Raw genomic sequence first — 21,940 nt, forward strand, 5'->3', positions numbered from 1 at the left:
TTACAAAAAAAAAAAAAAAAGACTTAAGAACAGAAAAAAAGCAATGGTAGTAATCTGAGAAATTACCTGGGCTTAAATGTGGACTTTTAGCAGCAGGAATAGAGAAGAAAATACCGATTTTTAGAAATGCAGGGCACAATTTGTTAGAATGGAAGAGAAGAACCAAGTGAGATAAAGACTACAAGTGTAGGTAATAGGTTGTCTACAGTGATGGAGAGAGGGGAAATGAGTTTAGTGTTAGCTATGTGCAATGAAAGTTTGCAATGGGAGAATCCACAAAGGAAAATCGGTGTGTTTAACTGTAAGCAGGGAGAGGGCAGAATGAAAGAGATCAGTTTTGAGTATGTGAGACAAGCCACTGTAATGCGAGTGAGAAAAAGTAAGATCTTAAACAAGTACGAGTCAAATTCTGACTGACTTAATGGAAGTTGGAAGGAGAGGAAGAACATGGGCAGAAGATAAAACTACCCCAAAGGTAGCTGGGTAAACAATTTAAATCCACATGCTTTATGATGTCTTTGTACGGTGTTGAAGGGGGAACAAGTTAGAGGAGATAAAGCAATGTAGAAAAGATCAGCAGAATTGCTTAGTTCAGAGATACACATCAGAAAAGATGTGGGATATTCTGTCAAAAGTTGAATGGATGGTTGTTTTTGAAGTATTTGGAAGATACAAAAGTATTTTGAAGTATTGGTATGGAGAAGGAACCAAGTGTAGGAGAAAACTAAACACTGGTTTTGAGAGCTTGGGGTACTGGAGGGAAAAGACATTGAATCTGGGAACTATTGAAAATTAAGAGACTAGTGATGAGACACTTCTAGGTAATTCTTTTCTCTGTTGCCTGATTCAACTACCTTTTAAAGGAGGAAGACATGAAGAGAGTAGTTCTTCTGCAGCTCTTGCAGTGCAGATCACTGCAGGGGGAGGGTCATTTGGGAAAGCAGAGTTTATTGGAAAAGTAATGAGAAGTACCTAAATTTCATTGAAAGTCATTAGACTACATGCTAAGGAAGAGCTACTGTTGATCACAGGTATTTCAGTCATGCCAATTAATACAGAGATTAAGGTTTGTAGCCTAGATTGTCAGTAGTTGAAATTAGTTGGTGGTGTTCCAACTGTTTCAATTAATCGAAGTCAATTTTTCTTGCATTGAGTCAGCTGGTGAACCAGTTTGTCTCTGAAGCCAGTGACTGAACGGGTAAAGGGTTTTCACTATCGTGTCATCTTGACTAGAATTTTTATCAGTTAACAGTTCAATTAATACATTCTAAAAACCTCTTGAAGTGTCTGAGCTTAACCTTCAACTTGACCACTTTGATATGTGTTATTCCACACATCTTTGTCAAAGCTAAAATGCTAGAATACGTTGGCAAATGTGCTCTCATAGCTTTTAAATCTTAATAAAGCATTAGATGTTTTTTTCAGTTACATGTTGAGGAGTGTTGGAGAAAAGCTTAAGACAGCACAACCATTCTTCCTCTACACTCCTTTAGAGAATCATTAACACTGCAGATGTGGCAATTTAGTGCATCTTACATTAGATTGAGGGTTGGGTTTTTATTACTTAGGGTTTTTTTTTTAAAATGCCTACTGTAGTTCAAGAGCAAGGGTATCATCTAGCTTAAATCTTTTGGGGCTTTATTTTTGGTGAAACAACCTTGATTATTTTTGCAAGGAAGTCAGCTCTCTTTGTTCTAGTTTTAGGACTGCGTGCTGTGATTACTGACACACAAATGTAATGGTTGCTTGCGCAGTTTTATATAAAAATGTACTAAGTTCAGATTCCTTAAATAACCCTTGGTTAAGATGTTAGTGCTAAAGTGTTGGCTTGTGAGTAGGAGGTAAATTATATGTTGTAGCGTTATATAAAACTGACTCACATGAGTAGGTGAGAATCCCAAGAATATCAGGACACCCACACTAGTGAAAGAAAGATGTGAGCTTCCTCTGTACAACATGTTCCAAAGACTGCATTAACAAAAACAGCTTTAATTTGTTTGAGTAGTAACAAAATTTTTCAGTGTTTTAAGAAATGAAGTGCTACTGCTTTGACTGTTTGTCTTGGAAAATGGATTTAAAAGTGAAGGAGTTTGTTCTAAAAAAGTTACCTGTGGTTCTAACTGTTATTTTCTGGATAAATAGCTGTTGAAAATTAATAGAAAAGTTAAATTATCCCCACAAGCAAGCAATAATTATATTGGATTGCTATACCCCTTTAGCTTTTAATCCTCCACGTAAGGAAGCAGAACTGTCTAGTTTAGAGAGGGTATTATTGCAAAATATTTCTGTAGTTACAAGAAACCTTTAGCACGGACTGTATTACTTAGTAGGATTCTCGGTTATATAGACTTAGATATATGCCAGTGTGTTGTTAATCGGTATTCTTGCAAGAGCGAAGTTCAAAATTAGATTCTTTGTCTTTGTAAAGATACCTTGCTGAAGTAGCATAATTAATATAAGAAACTTAAACTGTATTGTTTGCTTGGTTAATATTGCTAACACTTCAAAAAGGGTGACCTGAATGTAACCCAGACACAGAAATATAAATTGTTTTCATTTAAACATTTTTTCCTTTCCTGAAACTCATTTTATGAAACTCTTTCAGTATTAACTTCTTTCTGATGTAGACTATTTTCGTGTGGCTATATGACATATGCCGCATGAGCTTAGCCTCAGTTTCCTTCTGCTTCTCCAATCAACTCATCTGCATAAAATTTTAAAAATCTGCTTCTCCTCCTGCTTTGCAAAGTTGGTTCCAATCTTCTTGACATCAACATAACCAGGAGCTATTTCTGTGCTCTTTGACGTTTGAAAAATTGTGCTTTCTGACCTTCCAGAGGCAGAACTTTCCTGACCAGAGCTTTCACAGGGCTAGGTTTTGGCTTTCTTCCTTAGTTCCTTAACCTGTTTTTTGCTAACTTCTGGTTTTTCTCCAAGGTTTGCTGTAGTAAGAATCTGTAAGTGCACCTTTGCTTGGTGCTTGATAACTTTACAAGACTGTTCTGATAGTGCGTGCTAACTTGTGAATATCTGGTTCTGGTCCCTTAAATTATGTGATTCTTTATATTTAGAAGAAAGCTTCAAACATGGTGATGGGTTTTGTGTATAACCTCAGATGCTTGCATTTGTTCTCTTTTGTGTGGGGATCAACAATAAGATTTTGGACCTATGTGCACCTGAGGTGAACCAAGACAGTAGACTTCTTGCTCTCTTCTCTGCATGCATATTCACTTACCAGGATACGTTCTCACACAAAGCTTCCTGTTTTGCTCTTTGTGTTTGCATTTTAATGGAAAATGTAGTTTTATTTTAAAGCTAATACATATCGAAATGAAAGGATTGTTAAATCCTAGTGGAGACCAGACTATGTGGCTCCCTTCTATTTACAAAGGATACTACTGTGTCCAAAGCCCATTGCTAAGCCTACAACTGCAAAAGGTTTATGCATAGTAGGAAGATTGTAGCAGCATGTGCAATGCATCCCAATGAGATTCTGATGCTTTCTGCTAGGAAAAAATAGCAGATTTCCTTGATAAATGGACAGAGATTCAAATGCTAGCCACAGGATTCACTATGAAGAAGGGAAACATTTAAAAATGAAATGGGAAAGAATCTGAAAGAATTTGCCGTTGACTGTGGTGCTTTTTGCACGGTTGGACTTTGCTGCTGAGAGTAAATGTAACTGAGACATCTAAAATGATTTTTTTTTTCCCTGCTTTTCTGAAACTTTTGACCATGTGGGCTGAGCTTATAACAGGATATGAAACTGCGTATCATAGCTCTGATTTATATTCTTGGATAGAGCTATTATTAAGGTGTCATATGAACAGATGGGGTATGAATGATGAAGCTCAGATTCGGTAACTACCAGTTGAGAGGAAATGACTAATTGAACTTCAGAGAACAAGAAGTCTGTCTTCTTGCAGTCAAAATACATGAAACAAAAATACATATTTGTCCCTTCAATGTAGCTGAAGATCTGTTTCTTCTGCTTTGACAGCATGGAACCTTTATGTTCATGTTGGCAGCTGGTCTGACTGCAATAGTATAGAACATACTGAAGTTTGTTTTAAATAGAGGCTGCATATTTTTAAGATTATGTAAAGCAAAATGTAAAGTATTGCTTTTTAACAGCTTAATGCAACTATTAGATATCTTACAAGTTCTGTGTGATCTGGGCTATAATGATGGGGAAGTTCTTTACATTTCAAATCTAATTGTTGTGGTTATAAACTGGAAACATTTGATTTCCCTCTCAGTAATCTAAGCTATTTTTCATTGCCCTAGAGTCTAATGAAAAAATTTTGGACTTCTCATATTTTGTAACTACATTAAGCAGGCATCTTTAAGGTTCTTATTCTAAAACTGTGAAAGCTACAGAGGATGAATGCTCTAAAATGCATTAAGTCATAAAATAATTTGGATATCCTCAATTTCCACTTACATTAATTTTATTAACTTCTACCTGTATCATAAACTCATCTTGTGTGTCACGTCAAAACTTTTATCAAGTGTAAGTGTCAATAATGTTAATTAACTGGCATAAATCAGCAATTTTAAAACAGTAGCACTGCAGGAATTTGTGTATGAACAGTGTGGCTCAAAGCAGTGATTCACGTTGCTAACTGTATCATAACAGAGGACTTAACACATTCAGATACTCTAACTGGAGCTTTACAAATGATTTTGTGCACCTGATTCATATCAATCTGTGATGAGTCTAGTCGAATGTTTAAATGACTAAAAAAATGTATGGGTTGCAAGTATGGGAAGAAAATCCAAACTACTTATTACAAAGCTATTTCATCATTGGGTCAGAGAAGAGAATGAAAACTAAATAGCAAAATATCACTATAGATACATAACTTTTAAGCATATGGGTGTTTCTGTGGAATGTCTATTTGTATTGGTACTGCAGAAACAAGGAAGATAAAACTGTGTTGATCACTTTACCCTGATTATCTTTTAAGAGTGGTTATGTTATGGATAAAATGATGGCAGTTACTTTGTACTTCCATTCATTTACCAGCAACAAAATGATGAGTTTCTATAAATATTTAAAAGCCAGAAACTGTCACTGCTACATAAGAAGTTTCACTTCAGACATATTAAGTGGAAGTTAATAAAGGTGAAAACAGAAGATACTCTGTAGCAGCAAAGGTTCTATGAGCACAGTCTGAAAATGAGTGCAAAAAGAAAAACAGAACAACTTCTTATTCTTCGGCAGATACTCAAGTCATCAGCGTTTAAGTGGCTACAGTTCACTCTAATGAAAAAAATCTTGTTTTATGGAAAAAAATCTGTTCCTGTGGTTGACATATTTTTAAGGCTTTTTATTTTAATTGCTATTCAGCTTCTAATTGTCAGAGCAATTTGTAAATTACTCTGAATTTCTTCATTTTAGCTTGTTATGCTGAAAAAAAGAATGAGGGTTCAAATAGTTAGTTCACATATGCCAAAGAACAGTGCAATATAATCTTACGTATTCTCATTTTGATTTCTGTATGTCTGAACTGGTATAATTAACATTTCATTATTTATGCAATTCTACTAAAATGTAAGTGATATGCTGAGAAATACTGTATTTGTCAGCACAAGTTGGCGAGGAACATTTGTATTCCTGTCTTCTTTACCACATTTCCTTACTACCAGATGCTACGTGGATGCAATATACTCTCGGTTATTGCTATATTTGTACATTTGCTCTGATATCCTTATATTAAATATATTGTATTGTTGAAGAAGGTCTTTGTTTTATTCTTGAGATGCCTCTGCTCTGCAGCTAATTGCTATAGTCTTACTGACTTTCTGCATTTGTGACAGGAGTTTAAAAAACCCTGCAACACTAGGTTGTTGTGCATTCCAATTGATTTCAGGCTTCAAACTGTTTTTTAAAAAACATGATTAATGTACTGAAAGCAGTTAGCCTCTGAAAGAATCTGCAAAAAGAAAGACTTGTTTTGTAAACTTCAGTTCAAGCAATTAACAATGAGTATTAAATGAAAAAAAAAAAATCAGTCTTTGAAGTGAGTAAAAACTGACATTATTTTAAAATTAGGATTGTGTATTAGTTGTCCGCAAATAAGTATCTTTGCCCAGCTGCAAATCACAGGCATTAAGGCCTCACAATCATGAGCCGCTACTGAAAATAATTCTCTTCCTGCCTTTTTTCCTCTGTAAATCTGTGCAGACTTGGGGGGTTTGTTTTGTTATGTTCTCTTCCTTTGTTTTCATTCCTCCATCCCTAACAACTTGGGGGGGAGTGTGGTTACAAAGCTATTGCAAGTAGATAGTTTGTTACTTATAAAAAATTAAGTTATTTAAGATATATTTTGAATTCTTATTATTGTGATGACATACCTGAAAGATTTTCCATTTTTTTCATGGAAGGATCATTGCATTTGAGTTACGTGGTGCAGTGGGTGCACATCTAGGTATGTGGCATAGGAGTAGGATAAGTTTCAGTTTCCTTAGAAGATGCAGTGGCTGGGAACAGACTATGAAGAAGAATTCATCCAGAGCAATTCATCAAGACTAGTTTGTGTCCATGACTGAAAGCTACTGGGGATAATAAGTGAAAAGCACAAGGCAGAAGGATACTTGAGTCAGGGGAAAACAAGCAGAGTGGCCTGTGAAGTTTATTCCCTTCCAGAGCTTGAAATATTTCATCATTTCTGAGACTTGACACTTTTTTCTGTCAGTAAACATTTATAAATCCTCAAGCAAAGTGATGGACTGCATAGAGCTGTCAGTCTATTCCTGTCACTTAGTTCAACCAACAGCGCTCACCGCTGTATTTCTCAATCAATGGTTTGACTAAGCCCATGCCCTTTGTGTGGCACTATGATACTGACTGGTGGGAGTTATTCTTCCAGTTTGCTTTTTGTGACAATTCAGAAAATCATACAATGCTTGAAAAACTTCCCAGATTACTTAGTAGCTGGAGAATTCTTCTAATTACCAGTTATTTAACTGCAGCCTAAGCAGGTATTGCTATTGAACTCTGACAATTCTTACGAAGTTGCAGAAATTCACACTTTGTGCCTGTTTCAGATCTTGCCTTGGGATTCCCAGCATTGATTCTGGTCAGAAGATACATAGTAAATCTGTATCTTCATGCAGTCCAGGGTTGCTATAGAAGAAAAGGGCACTTTAAGTCATCACCTTGCTGTAAGACTTAAAGGGAGTAGATTGTCTCCTCACCTCTTTCTTATCTTCACAGTTTTTGCTTAGACTCATGCCTTCTTCTGAATTTGTTAGTGTGTATGAATTTAATATATGTATTTTATCTACTAATTACTAGAGGTAGAGCAAGCTCTTGTAATTCTTTAGATAATGCTTTTGAATTGGATAGGCTTGTTGGTTAGGTTTTGGGGGGTTTTTGTTTTGTGGTTTGGTTTTGGTTTTTTTTTTCCAGCTTGGAAAAGTTTGTAAAGTAGTGGAGGTAAAAGTTTGTGAAATAGCTGAGAGCTGAGTTTGAAAAATAGCTGAGGGTACACATTCGGAAAGATGCAGCAGCATCCATTTAATGGCTTAACTAAACATCCATCAAATAATTTCCTTTGTCCTTCATTCAGTCTCAAAGATTTGATGGAGAAGTTTTCATGGGCTAGAAATATTTTAGGTTCCCTAGACCCTACTTGAGTTAAGAATGTATGTTCTAAATAACTGAAATAAACTAAACTGAAAATACTTATAAGAAATTCATATCAAAGATGGCATTTAATGTTTAGAAAATGTAAATATGCTGAACAGAATTTACTAGTTTTGACTGGGGACTTGGAGTTGTCATTGTCTTTACATGAAGTAGCATTAACGAAATGACTCCAAAATGGGAAAAAAAAATCAAGTTCATTTTCTAATACTTTAGCTAGTACAATTGGTGGGGGAGAGGGAGTGTCTGTTTCTATTTCAAAACAAATGTGACAGCTCTGGAAAGCAGCTTTTTAAAATCAGTCTGACATATAAATAATCCTTAATCATGAAGCAGCAAAAACATTGCTGTTTCTGAAAGACAAAAAAACTTGAAGATGCACTTCTTGCCTTGAAAATGTCTCTTAAGATCACAATTCATATAGCACTAGACCAAAGCAGCAATTCAATTTTACGATGCAAATTCTTCAGTAATGCTAACAAATTCAATGTGTTTTTAGAATAATTGGCATACTTACTTTCAAATTCATACCAAATTTACTTTTTGTACTTGATACCTGTAGGAATGAAGTCTACCTTTTTTCCTTTCATTGATTCCAAATCCATAACTTTAAATTTATGGTAAACAATTTGTAAGTATTGGTTTATCTGTTCTATTTACTATTAATTTCTGCTTTTTTCTCCCTCTCTTCTTGTTTCTTATTTAGGTGTATGATAGCTGATGAGGTAAGTGTTCCTGTTCCTCTAACACCATTTTTCTTGTTTTAATGTATTTCATGTGGATGTGACTTTTTTTGTTTGAGAGATGTGGGCAGAAAGGTTGGTAATGAAAGAAGCCTAATTCCTGTGATATTCAGCAGATATTCTGAAAATATCTAAGCGGGGAAAAAAATGAAACCTGACATAAGCTTAAAAGAATCTTTGAGAAAACTTAGAAGGTACTTTTAATTGTATTTAGGTAGGTTAAATCTCCTGCATTGTTAAATCTTAAATATCAACTCGGTTGATTTTTTTTTTTTTAGCACTTTATAATTGCATAGCTAGCTATTTTTAATGGATTAGGAGACATTCCTGGCCCAAAGAGGTGGACTTTGAACAGATATGCCTTCTAAAGATGAATTTTCTTAAATGCACTGATCAAGTAGTAATAGTGAAATTCATTACTTCCATACATTTTAAAATTTATATTTTATTCCATATTAGGGAAATTTGAGTCCAGCATTTCTTCCTACAGATAAAACATTTTTGTAATAGAGTGTAATGTTCTTGATGTGTTGTCAGTATAAAACCTTAGTGAAAAAGAGGTAATGTTTGGGGATTGATATAGTCTCCCAATTTTAACTTGAATTTTCTTGAAACACTGGAGGGGAGAGGGAGAGAAGGAGAGAGAGATGGATTATTGGGATTAAAGCATCTCCTCATACTATAAAAATCACATTACAGCTGGAGATAAACTATCCTGGCATAGAATGTGAAATTTCTGGAAACTGTGGAGAATACAAAAGCATTCAGGGAGGAGAAAAGGGCAGCTTGGGAAAAATCGAAATATCAGCAGTAGCTATTTGTTTATTAAAACAAAGTTTATTTCCTTACTTGAATGAGAAAATAAACTGTGTATAATTATGTTAGCAATAAAAAGTACTGCAAGATATATTTATTCTGAAGTAAATAATGTATATTTCATAATGACAGTAGGTCTGGCACTGGAGAAAGTATTGTGCAGTGGTGTGTATCTTGCGCTTGTTGACATATCTCTAAAATAATAAGAAAATGTTGGTAAAAGAAAACATCGGTATTGTGAACTTGTATACAAAAAAGTTATGTATGAAAACTAGAGATCGTATAATTACTGTATGTATAACAGGATTATGCCATTATGTAAGGATTAAGGTACAATAATAATAGTATCTTTTTGAAAGGTATTCTAAAAATATGTTGCCATTCTTTCTTGGAGTGAGGACTGACAACATTTTTCCCCAAAAAATTTCAGGTTTTCCATGTCATCCATTTCCATGACCAAGAAAGATGTGTTTAAATCAAAAACCAAGACTATAATATTTTCTATGGCTTTTCTTGTCTCTCACCTTCTTATGATCCAGACTGGTCATCAGCTAAATGGGATCTAGATTCAGTTATGGGTGTGGTACTGCCAAGAGACCTGCCTTTTATTCCCTGCTCATTTCAACTCAGTTGCCTGGATCATCACCAGTGCACCAGTGGCTGGGCAGTCTGAGTTAGGGCGACAACTGTGGCAACAAACTAAAAATTAATGTGGTTTTGGTTTGGGTTTTTTTTTTTTTTTCATTTGGATTTGTTTTCAGCTGGCTCAAGCACTACTGGTGACACCACGGGGGCTTGCAGGAAAACTTTAATGAAAACTTGGCAGTTTTTAATGAAAACTTAGTATCACAGTAGTTCTCTGATTATTTTTCTTTCTAGTAATAGTAGAAATATTCATTATGTTTTCTTCTATGCCTGGGAAATCTCCTTGTGATATTATTACATCAGTCCATTTAAACTCAGTACTGAGGATATAAGTAAGCTGTTCCTTTATGTCTGTACCATGAGTACTTAGATAGCAGCAAATCAACTCAAATATCCATTGGTCTCTGTGGAAAACCTGAACAGAATATTTTAAGGCCGGTCTCTGCTGTAGTGCTTAACAGGACTCTGGAACTATCTGTTGCCATGTGAACAAGTAGAGAAAATAGCTGCGTTCTTTGATAAAATCTTGGGGTTTTTATTTTTTAAACAAAACCCTGAATTCTGGACCTCATATTCATTTGTTGCTATCTATATTCGTAAGTCATTCGATGGGAGCACTCCTACCTCGACAATATGAAGCAAGTACTTTCTTGTTAAATATATATCTATGTATTGTATCTTTACCCTTCACCTTGTCTGTAAATCTGAATTCTCCACTAGGTGGACTTCCTCTTCTGTGTCACAGAATAAAGAGAAACTATTAGCTATGGTGAATGACATCAGTAGTTTCTTTTTGTTGACCTACTAGGTCAAAAGCAGAGTTCTTCATACAAATCTTCCTTTGTTCTTCAGTTGCCTATGCAACTTAGGACAAAGTTGTTATTTTTATGTTACGAAGACATCCCATATTTTTCTTTCCTTTGAATAGTCTTTTTAAAATGTTTTTGGTAACTTAAGAAGTTAGAGTTTGATCTTTATAGTCTACGCTACTAAGGCTCTGAGCAGAAAAATCTTCTGAAATGAATGGAAATGCTTCTTTTAGCTTTAATGAGCTAACTACATATAACATATGTATTAATCCATTTAAAGATAAGCATCTTCTTTCATAAAAGGTGATCTGTGGTAACAAATTGACAATGAAATAGATACTATGTAACTAGTGCTCTGGCTTTGTTTCCTTTATCTGGTTCTGTCTTTGCAAAATATTTTTGGCTTTTCTGAATGGAATATGCTCTCTGAGCAGAGACTTCTGTTTTTAATTTTTTTCTTTTCTTTTCCCAGATGGGGCTAGGTAAAACAATTCAAGCAATCGCCATTTCGTATTACTATAAAAACGAATGGCCTCTCTTAATTGTAGTGCCTTCATCTCTGAGATACCCTTGGGTTGATGAGATGGAGAAGTGGATTCCAGAACTCTCTCCAGATGATATTAGCATCATTCAGAACAAAACTGATACTGGGTGAGTAAAGTTTGTTATTCTTCTATAGAAAGTCTTGTTCAACCCCCGTCTGCTCAAGCAGGGCCACCTAGAGCCAGTTGCCCAAGACTGTGTCCAGGTGGTTTTTTAATATCTCCAAGGAGGGAGACCCCACAACCTCTCCGGACAACCCATTCCAGTGCTTAGTCACCCCTGCAGTAAAAAAAAAAAAGTGTTTTCTGATGTTCAGAGGGAACTTCCTGTGTTTCTGTTTGTGTCCATTGCCTCTGGTCCTGTCACTGGGCATGACAAAGGAGCCTGGCTCCGCCTTCTTTGCACCCTCCCTTCAGGTATTTATATACATTAATAAGATCCCCCCTGAGCCTTCTCATCGCTAGGTTAAACAGTCCCAGTCAGCCTTTCCTCACAGGAGAGGTGCTCCAGTCCCTTACTCATCTTCATGGCCCTTCATTGTACTCTTTCTAGTACATCCATATGTCTCTTGTACTGAGGAGCCCAGAACTGGACACAGGACTCTAGGTGTGGCCTCACCAGTGCTGAGTACAGGGGAAGGATCACCTCCCTCAACCTGCTGGCAATACTTTGTCTAATGCAGCTGAGGATACCATTCACTTTCTTTGTTGCAAAGGCACAGTGCTGGCTCATGTTCAACTTGGTGTCCACCAGGGTCCCCAGGTCCTTTTCTGCTAAGCTGCTTTCCAGCTGGGTGGCTCCCAGCATATATTGGTACACGGGGTTGTGCCTCCCCAGGTGCAGGACTGTGCACGTCTCCTTGCTGACTTCATGTCAGCCCATTTCTCCAGCCTGTCGAGGTCCCTCTGGATGGCAGCATGATCCTCTGGTGTATCAGGCACTCCTCCCAGTTTTGTATTATTATATTATGGTAGTTACTCATCTCCTTTGAAATTGAGAGGTCTGGTTTTTGCAAAGTAGCAAGTGCTTGTCTGCTGAAAATTAGATTACTTCAGTGTGTCTCAAATTGAACTTATACAGTTATTTCTCAACTCTGATGAATTAGCTTGTATTCATTAGCTTCTGTAAAACATTTTGAACACAATTTTGGAAAACTTCTGGTATGCATTATAAAATAAGGAAGTAATTACTGTTAAAATTCTATTTAGTGCACTGAGAAAATTTGTAAGTTAGAGTAAGTACTCTCTAAATAACTGAAAAGGTCATCATGACCTAGGCTTTCTATCTTTAGACTTAATAGCATGAATTCATCAAAGAGAGACTACAAGTCTTGTGTGTTATTAGAATAACTCTCCTATTACACTGAATTACAAGGGTATTTTTTAGTCTGCTTTACTGTAAATGGTTGATTTCATGGTAATGTCTAGATGTTGTTTTAAAACTTCTGGATAAGGGAGACTGATCTTCCTGTTGTCTGGGGAGTATCAGAAAGTGACTTGACCGCCAGGATGTGCAGATGAGACAATAGCTTGGAACCTTCCTTGTGGTAACCAGAGAAATCCAACTGAAAATGCATTTTAAAAGCTTAATCAAGGGGTAGTTGCTACTGATAGTTAAAATTTAAGTTTATCATAGGAATTTGGGAACTAAAATAAGGATCCAATGAGCCTTTTTTTTTTAAAGCTATTTAGCTAAAATGCACACAAACTTAATGCTTATAGTGCTGAATGCAGAAAGGAGAAATAAGGGAAAATTATAGCAAAAGTAAATGGCAAACAGAATTCTGTTAATTGTATCTTAAAAGATTTTTAAAAGGAGTAGACCTTAACTGTTATCACTCACTTTTATTCGACAGCAAGAGGAAAACTTGGGTTTCTGCTTGTTTAACTCCCAGGAGGCTTCCTAGCTATAAGTGAGGTAGCTGTTGAACTAATTAATATTTTAACATTAAAAAGTGTTTTATGCATTTGCAAGAAAATGCAAATGCAAAAATACAGCTGCCAAACTTGGTTTAGCATTTTGTTAAATTCTGCTTCCATATGTTCAGCTTTGATTTCTCTCAGTTCAATACTTTGCTTTTCTTCAAAACTTCAGCAATGAAATTTACTGCTTGAATGTTGTTTAACTTCTTAATTTAAACAGGTTAAAATATACTTAGGCATCAATTTACGTTCTTATGATTTCTAACTAAATTTGAAATTGGATGTTTCTTGGATTAATTGGTTCCACTAAGAATAAATAATTTTATTTGTAATTTTTTTTCCACCCTTCACAAAGGGGCAGGGGAAATTCTTGTTTTCCTGGTTGCTACATTTATCTATACAGTAACAGCCAGAGTCTGTAGTGCATTGACCACAGTGCCAGTACTCTAACCGTTGCCTCTTCTTTCACATCCAGAAGCATGAATGTGCACATGCTCATACTTTCTTCCTCTTATATACTCAAGGAAACTTCAACTTAGTTGTTTTTTTTAATCTGTTGCTACTGGAGAACAAATAAAAATCATGCCAGCAGAGTGGTAGTGTCTGACAGATGGGTAGACCAACTATGACTCTCATTCTGGTTACTTGTTTGGCTAACAACTATAAGAGTTCCTGTGCTGCTCAAAGGCTCCTGAAGGGCCACAGTGCTCTCTAGTGATTTGAAAATCAGTTCGTGCCTTGGGCCCATATATGTCTTTAATTTTATTGTAAGAAGTTCCTTTCCAACTAAATAGTAATTTTTTCATCTTGTGCCTTGTTGATTCCCTGCTTCCAGTTTTTTGTTTTCTTCATATTCTGTCCGAGCAAAAAAGCTGGATAGGCAGCTCTGATACAAACATTTTTTTTTCAGGTGGTGAGGTTGAGCCCAGACTGTACTTTTACAGTACCTAAATACTCAACGACAGTCTAGTTAGTCATCTTAGGCTGCTGGTAAGGTGACTGTACACAGAGCAGTAGATAGCTTGCATAGAGACATTATTACTTCCAGTGTTTGGGTGCTGTTTATGTAGTGTGCTCATAATGATCTGATTTGTGTGTGTAACTCTTTATCCAGAAAGTGGATTTGTCCCATGCGATACTCCTGGAAAGGAGCATAAGTTGAAGCAATGCAACCAGATAAATGAACCTCCTTTTAAATGCAATGTGTGTCTTATGAAAATGGTTATGAAATGTGTGTGATTTATAAGTGTGAGATGCTAAAATGTTTTAAACGCCAAAAGCTGTTGTTATTAGCCTGACAGCCCACTAATTAATCAATCCAAAAAGTGTCATACATACCTTCTTAAAAAAAATTATTTTGGTATAATTCCTTTGCTGTATTAATTTTCCTACAATGAAAATTTACTAAGAAAACTTCTGGATTTTCTCTTTTAGGAGAATATCAACCAGCAAAGTAACGATTCTGGGGTATGGCCTGTTAACTTCTGATGCACAGACTTTAGTAGACACTTTGTACAGGCAGAACTTTAAGGTAGTTGTGATTGATGAATCACACTATATGAAATCCAGAAATGCCACCCGCAGCAAGATTTTGTTGCCAATTGTGCAGAAAGCTGTTAGAGCTATTCTTCTTACTGGAACTCCTGCTCTAGGAAGACCTGAAGAGGTATTTGGCATATTGTGTTTTGTATATATTTTTTTTTTAAGGACAATATCAGTAATATATGAACAGTTTTGTAGTTTTCTTGAATATGTACAATTACATGCATTATGACATCAAACAGTGCACTAGCTGCATTAGGAAGCACAAGTATAAGAAACTAAAACAATGTCTTTTAGTTTGAGTTGACTACATTGATGATTTACAGACTTGTTTCAAGCTCATGCACAGGTGACTTGAGACAGTGTTTCTTATAAGAAATTAATCCCGCATGTTACAGACTGACTGTTGGGTGAAATAGAAAATAAAGAGCGTGAGCAGAGAACTACTTGTTTCTACTGGGTAGGAGAGTCTCTGGTAGACAAGAACTTGTATTAAATCTTTTACTTTATCATCTGATACAGGAAGTCCTTTGTTTATCGCTGGTCTTTTGAATATTCCTAATGTTCACTTGTATTGCGTAAGTGGAAAAAATATATCCTGTGCTTGTTCCGGTTCAGAAAGACAAATTTTCCTTTGAAGGAAGTTCAACTTACGGAATTGGGTAGGAGCAGAGAGGAAACCAAAAATCACTTGTGTTTTATACTGAACCCAAGAAAACTGCCTTTATTTATCAAATGTAGAAATAAATAGAATATAAGAGCTGATTTGTATCCAGGGAACTTACAAGGGTTATATAAATAATACTTTACACTTTAGAGTTTCTTGCTGTGTAAACAGAACTTATGCCAGGACCCTTTAATAATTTAATTTGTTCAGAGTCGTTGTAACTTGAGAAGGATATCCACTATATGAAAAAGGGCTTGGTGTATTATGAGTGTTTGCTTAAAACTTTAAAACAAATAATTATATCTATGGGTGTGGATAATTATGAAGCTTCCTGCACATGTACCAAAGACATTGCAACCAACCCTGGAAGAAGTGAAGTTAGAAAGTGTTATACTTTTACACAGTGCATTGATACCAAAACCAGTAAGCAACGTTGCTAAAGGTCTTCAGAGGAAATTCCATACAAGCTGTCCTTGATCACAGTAATGGGGTCAAAATTCATGACCAAATGGAAAACAATTTGAGATATTTTTATAGTGATACCTATAAAATATAAGTTCTGCCATGGCTTATAAGGCAGAGTGTAAAAAGCATTACGTCTCTTTAATCAGTTCTGTGTCATAAGCAGAATCTTTCTATGAAGTCTTTAAATGGAATATGTATAGAAAATGAAAAGCATTGTTCATTTATATTTATGTACATTTATAGCAAATAATTACAGTTTCTTGTTTGGCCTAGATCTATGTCAAAATAGCAGCATTTCACTTGGGTGAATAAATTGGGTTTGGTTGGTTGGTTTGTTTTTTTTCTTAATATTTCTTTTCAGCTCTCTAACTTCTGTCTTGAAAGAAGCCTGTGAAGAACAAAATTAGGCTGTAATAATTTTCTTTTTGGGAGAGGTCACTAGCATGTGATTAGGTAATATGAAAGCTTAAATGGCAGAAATTATGTACAGTAGACTTAAGAGGATAGCAGGGAAATGCATTTAGGAGAGAGCCTTCCATATTACTGTTGTCTCTATGCTACCACTGTTACCCCTCAACAGCGTGTCTTGGATCTAGTAGTGATCGTTGAATCCAGAAAGTAAAACAGCTTGTAAAGTAGGATTCTTTCTGGCTAAGGTTGCCTAAACTGATATTTACCTGCTGTTACTCAACCGGGAAGAAAGGTGTGAAATTTCTGGTCTGTATTGACATTGTCTATTTTTTGAAGTAAAACTTAAGAGTGAGTAGGTTTTTCAAGTATTTTAAGAAGCAGACTATTCATGGAATACCTGCACTGAAGCTTTGCAGAAGCCTGGCAAATGACAAAAATTGTATTTTTAGGAATAACATCTTCTCATCCGTGTTTTCACGTTCAGTATAAATCTTTTCCAAGTCGTCAGCACTGTGTTACGGTGTTCAGGGTGCTCTGTTCTTTGAGGGCTTCCCACAGCTGTCCTGTCTCAAGACACATGCCTATTCCTATGGAATGTCTTTTGCATGTGTGCCAAGCTGTGTATTTTTTGTGCAACTGTTGAATGTAAACTTAACACAATAATCATGTAATAATTATTATTTCTGAATAGTCTTACATTTGCAGGGAATTTTTCATTATCACTTTTTTTATACAGCTTTTCATGCAGATTGAGGCACTGTTTCCAAGAAGATTTGGAACTTGGAGTGAATATGCCAAAAAATACTGCAATGCTCGTGTCAGGTATTAATGTACTTGCTCATTTATTTTCCTATGAGTGTCTTTGATTTTCTTCTCACATAAAATGAGAGAATCAGTAAGTAGTACCTCTACTGCTGTATCATACCATCTTGCTTGGAAACCCAGGGTCAGATACAATCTCCTCCGTCAAAGAGGATTGGGAGAAGGATTAAATTGACAGGAGACTTTATTTGAGGACAAAACTGGAAGCTATTAAAGTTTGAAATAAAGTTTAAGTGCCAGCATTCTGTTAAGTAAAATGATTTACAAATTTACTGTCACTAGTATAAAGTGTATAGGTTTTACCTTTAGAGCTGGAGTTTCAGCAACAGCTGAAATTTAAGAGTTTCTGATTCTCAGTCTTATGCTCATATCATGTAATAATTTACATCTCTCTCTCTTATGGGATCCAGTCTTTTTGCTATCCCACCATACTTGGGTGGAAAAAAAGTCCAATGCTTATCTCTGTATTTTACAGACTGACTGAGTAAAAGTAAAGGTAAAACTCCCCAAAGCACACTAGTGTTTGTAATTCTGTTTGAGGGATCAAATATAGGCATTGTAAGTTCTTGTCCAACACCTTGCCTCCAATTTGCTAGGTAACATTGCTCATTGCACGTGTGCCTAATGAATTTTAACCCATTTGTATCCCTTGCATCTTTCATGAATTTTCATGTGCTTTAAGTTATTAACTTAAGGAGGACTCATTTCTCTGACTCGCTTCCCTCAGCCCTAGTTTAATGATTGGTTTCTCTAGATATATTCTAAAATAGATGGGATAGGAGAAGCTCTGATTTAAAATGCTTTTTACCTGTCTGAATCTATGTTACAATCTGGAATGAAAGAAATTATGAGAAGGGAAGAAGCTTTGAAAAATTTCTTAGCTAAAAAATGTCTTATCTACAACTTTACATATATTCAAAACAATAGATTTTGTCAGCTAAATTGGCTAGCATTTAGATTTAATTTTTACAGTAATAATTACATGGTTTCATTTTCATATAACTTGTTTTTCTCCCTCCATCATATGCGTTTTATCAGCATTTAACTTCAAATAACATGGAAGAGTGCTATCTAATTTTCAGACGGAGAAATGCTATTTTTTCCATGGTGTTTTGACTGAATGCATCTGTAATTTTCACACCACAAGTGTGCGTGGGTACAGCATGGTTAGCTACTCAATCATAGATGATTATCTTATTTTTGGAATGCCATAAATGTAATAAAAATCAAGTTCAGGGTTTGGCAAGCTTTCAATAAATAACTTTGTCTGTATGACTTGGCTGAAACAAAACATCATGTGGTAATAAACTTGATAGGATTATTTTATGCAGCACTTTCTGTGGAAACGTTGTGGGTTTTTTTACGTAGGTGTTCATAGACACCTGTTTCTAAAGATGAGGACCAAAGTATTTCTGTGAGGTTTTGCCTGCCATTTCTTTCATATAGCCAGTGCTCAAGCTGGAGGGAGGAAACCTTTCTAAGGACAGCCATATAAATAGACCAAAGAATGGATATGAGCAAAAGATGTTGCTGTCTTCCATCTACGTAGCATTCTGAGTGTGTTAGGCCAATACTTCACCAGTGTAGAAGTGAGTCCCTCAGCCCCTTTCCCAAATGATTACAGAACACTGTTGATTAAGCTCAGTAAGGCTTAAAAGTCTCTAAATGATGGGGTTTTAAAAAAAAGAAAAAAAATTACCAGTAAAACTACATGCTTGCAACATACTCTCCTGGCCTTGGAAAATGCTACCTGGGCTTTTCTCCAAAGGCAGCAAAATCTGCCACGCTCGTTATTTTGTTATCTCTTGGCAATGTTGACAGAGAAAAGCTGCTGTTCCTGCTGTAACACTTCTTTAAAAACAACAAAGCAAAAAAAGAACAAGGAAGACTAATAAATTCTTTCTCTTTTCAACCTTTAGCTTTTTAACCTTAAACCTACTTCCTCTATTTAACCTTGCTCATTAAATAGTATTATATTTAAAGATGGTACCTTAAGCTTTAAATCCGATCTCTGTAACTAGGAGGGAATTCTCAGGGAGGGAAACAAAGGAATATTAATGGTGATATTTGCAGCTTTCACGATAGCTTCCCTGTCAGTTGTTCCCCTCTATAATATAATAAAGAGCATTCTCATGGTGGTATATTCTTCTCATTAGTCCATTGAAACAAGAGTTATAAAATTATACCTGACACTTCTGCTTCCTGTAGAAAGGGAAGCGTAGCTGGGATGATATAGAGGACTGCATGCATCTGATGGGTGGTAATGCCTGCGGGCAGCAGTATCTGCTGGGAAGTTGAAACAGCTCTGACTTTAGCGTTGGAAGGAATCAGACAAAGCAATCATCTCTCTGGTGTAAACAGGAACACCAACTGTTATTATCCAGCACATCTTCATATCTAATAGTGTCGTTTAAAATTAATTATGTACTGAAGGTTTCTATTGAATTTGGAAGAGCTAGTTTTTACCCTCAGTGTTGATTTTTTAATTTTCAGGTTTTTTGGTAAAAGAACTCAATGGGACTGTAGAGGAGCTTCAAATTTGGAAGAACTACATCAACTTTTAAGTGAAATAATGATCAGAAGACTGAAGAATGATGTTCTAACTCAGTTGCCTCCCAAAGTTAGGCAACGTATTCCATTTGACCTCCCACAAGCCACAGCTAAGGTAAATTTTCCACTTTTGCTACTAACATTTGTTAGTAAACAGTAATATCTATGTATTTATATGTATGCATGTGTATTATACATAGTCACAAAGAATGTGTGAATATATAGCATAGCATCTCCATTATTCTTTTTAAAATATAACATGAAGAACATGAATATAGCAATTTCTTGGCATCAGATAAAGATAAAATTTGCTCTAATTTTAGTACAATCTTATTCCTTTCTGTCTGTCTTCCTTTCCTTTCCCTTAGATTTTGAATCCCACAGTTACTTTTAGCCAAATTTTATAGAGTTCTCAAAAGTACTCAATTCCTAAATGTTTTATGCCTGAAATGTACATGTTGAGGTAGAACACGCTTTGCACTATATATCTAACCACTAATCTCTTCTGCCAATTAGAATTTGAATGCCACTTTTGCAGAGTGGGAGAAATTAATGAGAAGTCTGAATTCAGATGCCACTGAAAGCCACTTTTCTCAGGTCATGAATCTCATCACACGCATGTATAAAGAAACAGCCATTGCCAAGGTAAGTGTGGAAGTCTCTTCTTAATATATGTAAAATACCCAGTGTGTTTTTAACTTAATAAAATTAGTTGTATTGGCCTGAATACTAGATGAGGTTGGTTGGTTTGTTTTATAATCGCGACGTGGAGAAACACTCTCTTTTTCCCTGTATGTTTGTGGAATAGGCTGAACCCCATTATAATGACCTGAGCTAAGTGTTAAAACTGTTACTGATTAGATATCCACCAAGCTGGCTGAGACTGTCCAGACGTAGTCTCCCAACAGCACTAAATGGGTCTCACAGACTGAGGGATATACTGAAGGTGGGTACTTCAGGGACGTACCTGTGTGTTGGCAGCTGCTGCAGCTGACCGAGGATGGTGCTGATGCAGCCCTTACGCAGACTGCTTTCTGTCAGTACTGGTTCTCCCCACAGATAACTGTGGAAAAACAATCCCCTCTAGCTGATCTCTTTCTGTTTTATCAATGGGACCCCATGTTCTATGTTTCCTCCTATAGTACTATAGCTTAAGATGTAAGGAAAAACAAGTTAACAACCAAAATCTTTTACATGCCTACTTTTTACCCTGCTATCAGGCTTCATTATGCTAACCTGGTTTTAGAAAAGGATAAATAAAAAAAAGTTCTGCAGGCTGCTGGAGCAGTAAGAGTTGAGAATCTGACCAACTCCTTCAAATTTTTTTCTCTTTGTCTTAAAAATATCACTGTGGTTCTGTTGCTATTTCTTCCCCACTTTTCTAGTCTCTCCCCTCTGGTAATCCATTTTCAAACAGGAAGTTGAAAGACAAAAAGGAGAGAAAAAGAAATCTGAGGACTGCTGCAGTGGGTATTGCATTAACCATTGATCACTGATGAATTTTATTAACTGTCATCATTACTTTTAATAGCTTTTGTAAAAGGTACTGAAAGTTATATTTGACACAAAAGAATTCTATGAATGTTTAAATAGAGCAATATTTTATGATTACAGTATCATGAAAGTATCAAAATTATTCTTTCAGTTTTGATATATGGTTTTATGTGGGCGCAGATACAGAAGTTCTGATTAAACAATACCTTGTCCATTTGAAATATGTGTGGGCAGAAATCAGTTTTGTTTTTTTTTAAATATGGCTTAAAACATCAGATAATGATGTTGTAACTAAAAGGGGTTTTATCTACATCTTAATCTGGAAGAAGTGCCATGTAATTATGTGATCTTCTGAGGATAAATGTGGGTTTTTTTCTCTGAAGGAATGAGACAGGTTTCTCGAAGACAGAAGTTTGTGGTATTTTTTTAAACAAAATTAATTTGAATAATTTTATACTTAACAATGTTAGTGCTGATAAAATCTTAAATGGATAACAAAAAGTATGGAAATCTACCATTTTGTATTACAAGAATTGAAAGACATTAAAATAAAAAGTGTCTTTTTGAATATTTTGTATGTCTAACTAATGAAAACGCACTCTCTTACTCCAGGCAGGAGCAGTAAAGGACTATATCAAAATGATGCTCGAAAATGACAAACTGAAGTTTCTAGTTTTTGCTCATCACTTAAGCATGCTTCAAGCCTGTACAGAGGCAGCTATAGAAAATAAGGTAACGATTTAACAAATGTGCCCACAAATTTAACTTCAGACTTTACGAATACATATGAGCTGTGTTTGAATTCAGTAGAACTACCTGTGTGTACAGGAATTTATGAATTTTAAGTATATACAGAT

General features: G+C 35.6%; 1 protein-coding gene across 1 annotated transcript in view; it reads left to right on the top strand.

Moving 5' to 3' along the window:
- The window catches only part of ZRANB3 (zinc finger RANBP2-type containing 3), a 52,956-nt gene that overhangs the window by 14,400 nt on the left and 16,616 nt on the right, over nucleotides 1-21,940 (top strand). The window contains exons 3-9 of the mRNA XM_009279877.1: nucleotides 8,361-8,379; nucleotides 11,140-11,318; nucleotides 14,567-14,798; nucleotides 16,954-17,039; nucleotides 19,533-19,704; nucleotides 20,106-20,234; nucleotides 21,696-21,815. Of these exons, the coding sequence (XP_009278152.1) occupies nucleotides 8,361-8,379; nucleotides 11,140-11,318; nucleotides 14,567-14,798; nucleotides 16,954-17,039; nucleotides 19,533-19,704; nucleotides 20,106-20,234; nucleotides 21,696-21,815 (937 nt within the window). The remainder of the gene's footprint in view (nucleotides 1-8,360; nucleotides 8,380-11,139; nucleotides 11,319-14,566; nucleotides 14,799-16,953; nucleotides 17,040-19,532; nucleotides 19,705-20,105; nucleotides 20,235-21,695; nucleotides 21,816-21,940) is intronic.

Source organism: Aptenodytes forsteri, unplaced genomic scaffold, assembly GCF_000699145.1.
Source record: "Aptenodytes forsteri isolate BGI_AS27 unplaced genomic scaffold, ASM69914v1 Scaffold11, whole genome shotgun sequence".
Taxonomy (NCBI): Eukaryota; Metazoa; Chordata; class Aves; order Sphenisciformes; family Spheniscidae; genus Aptenodytes; species Aptenodytes forsteri.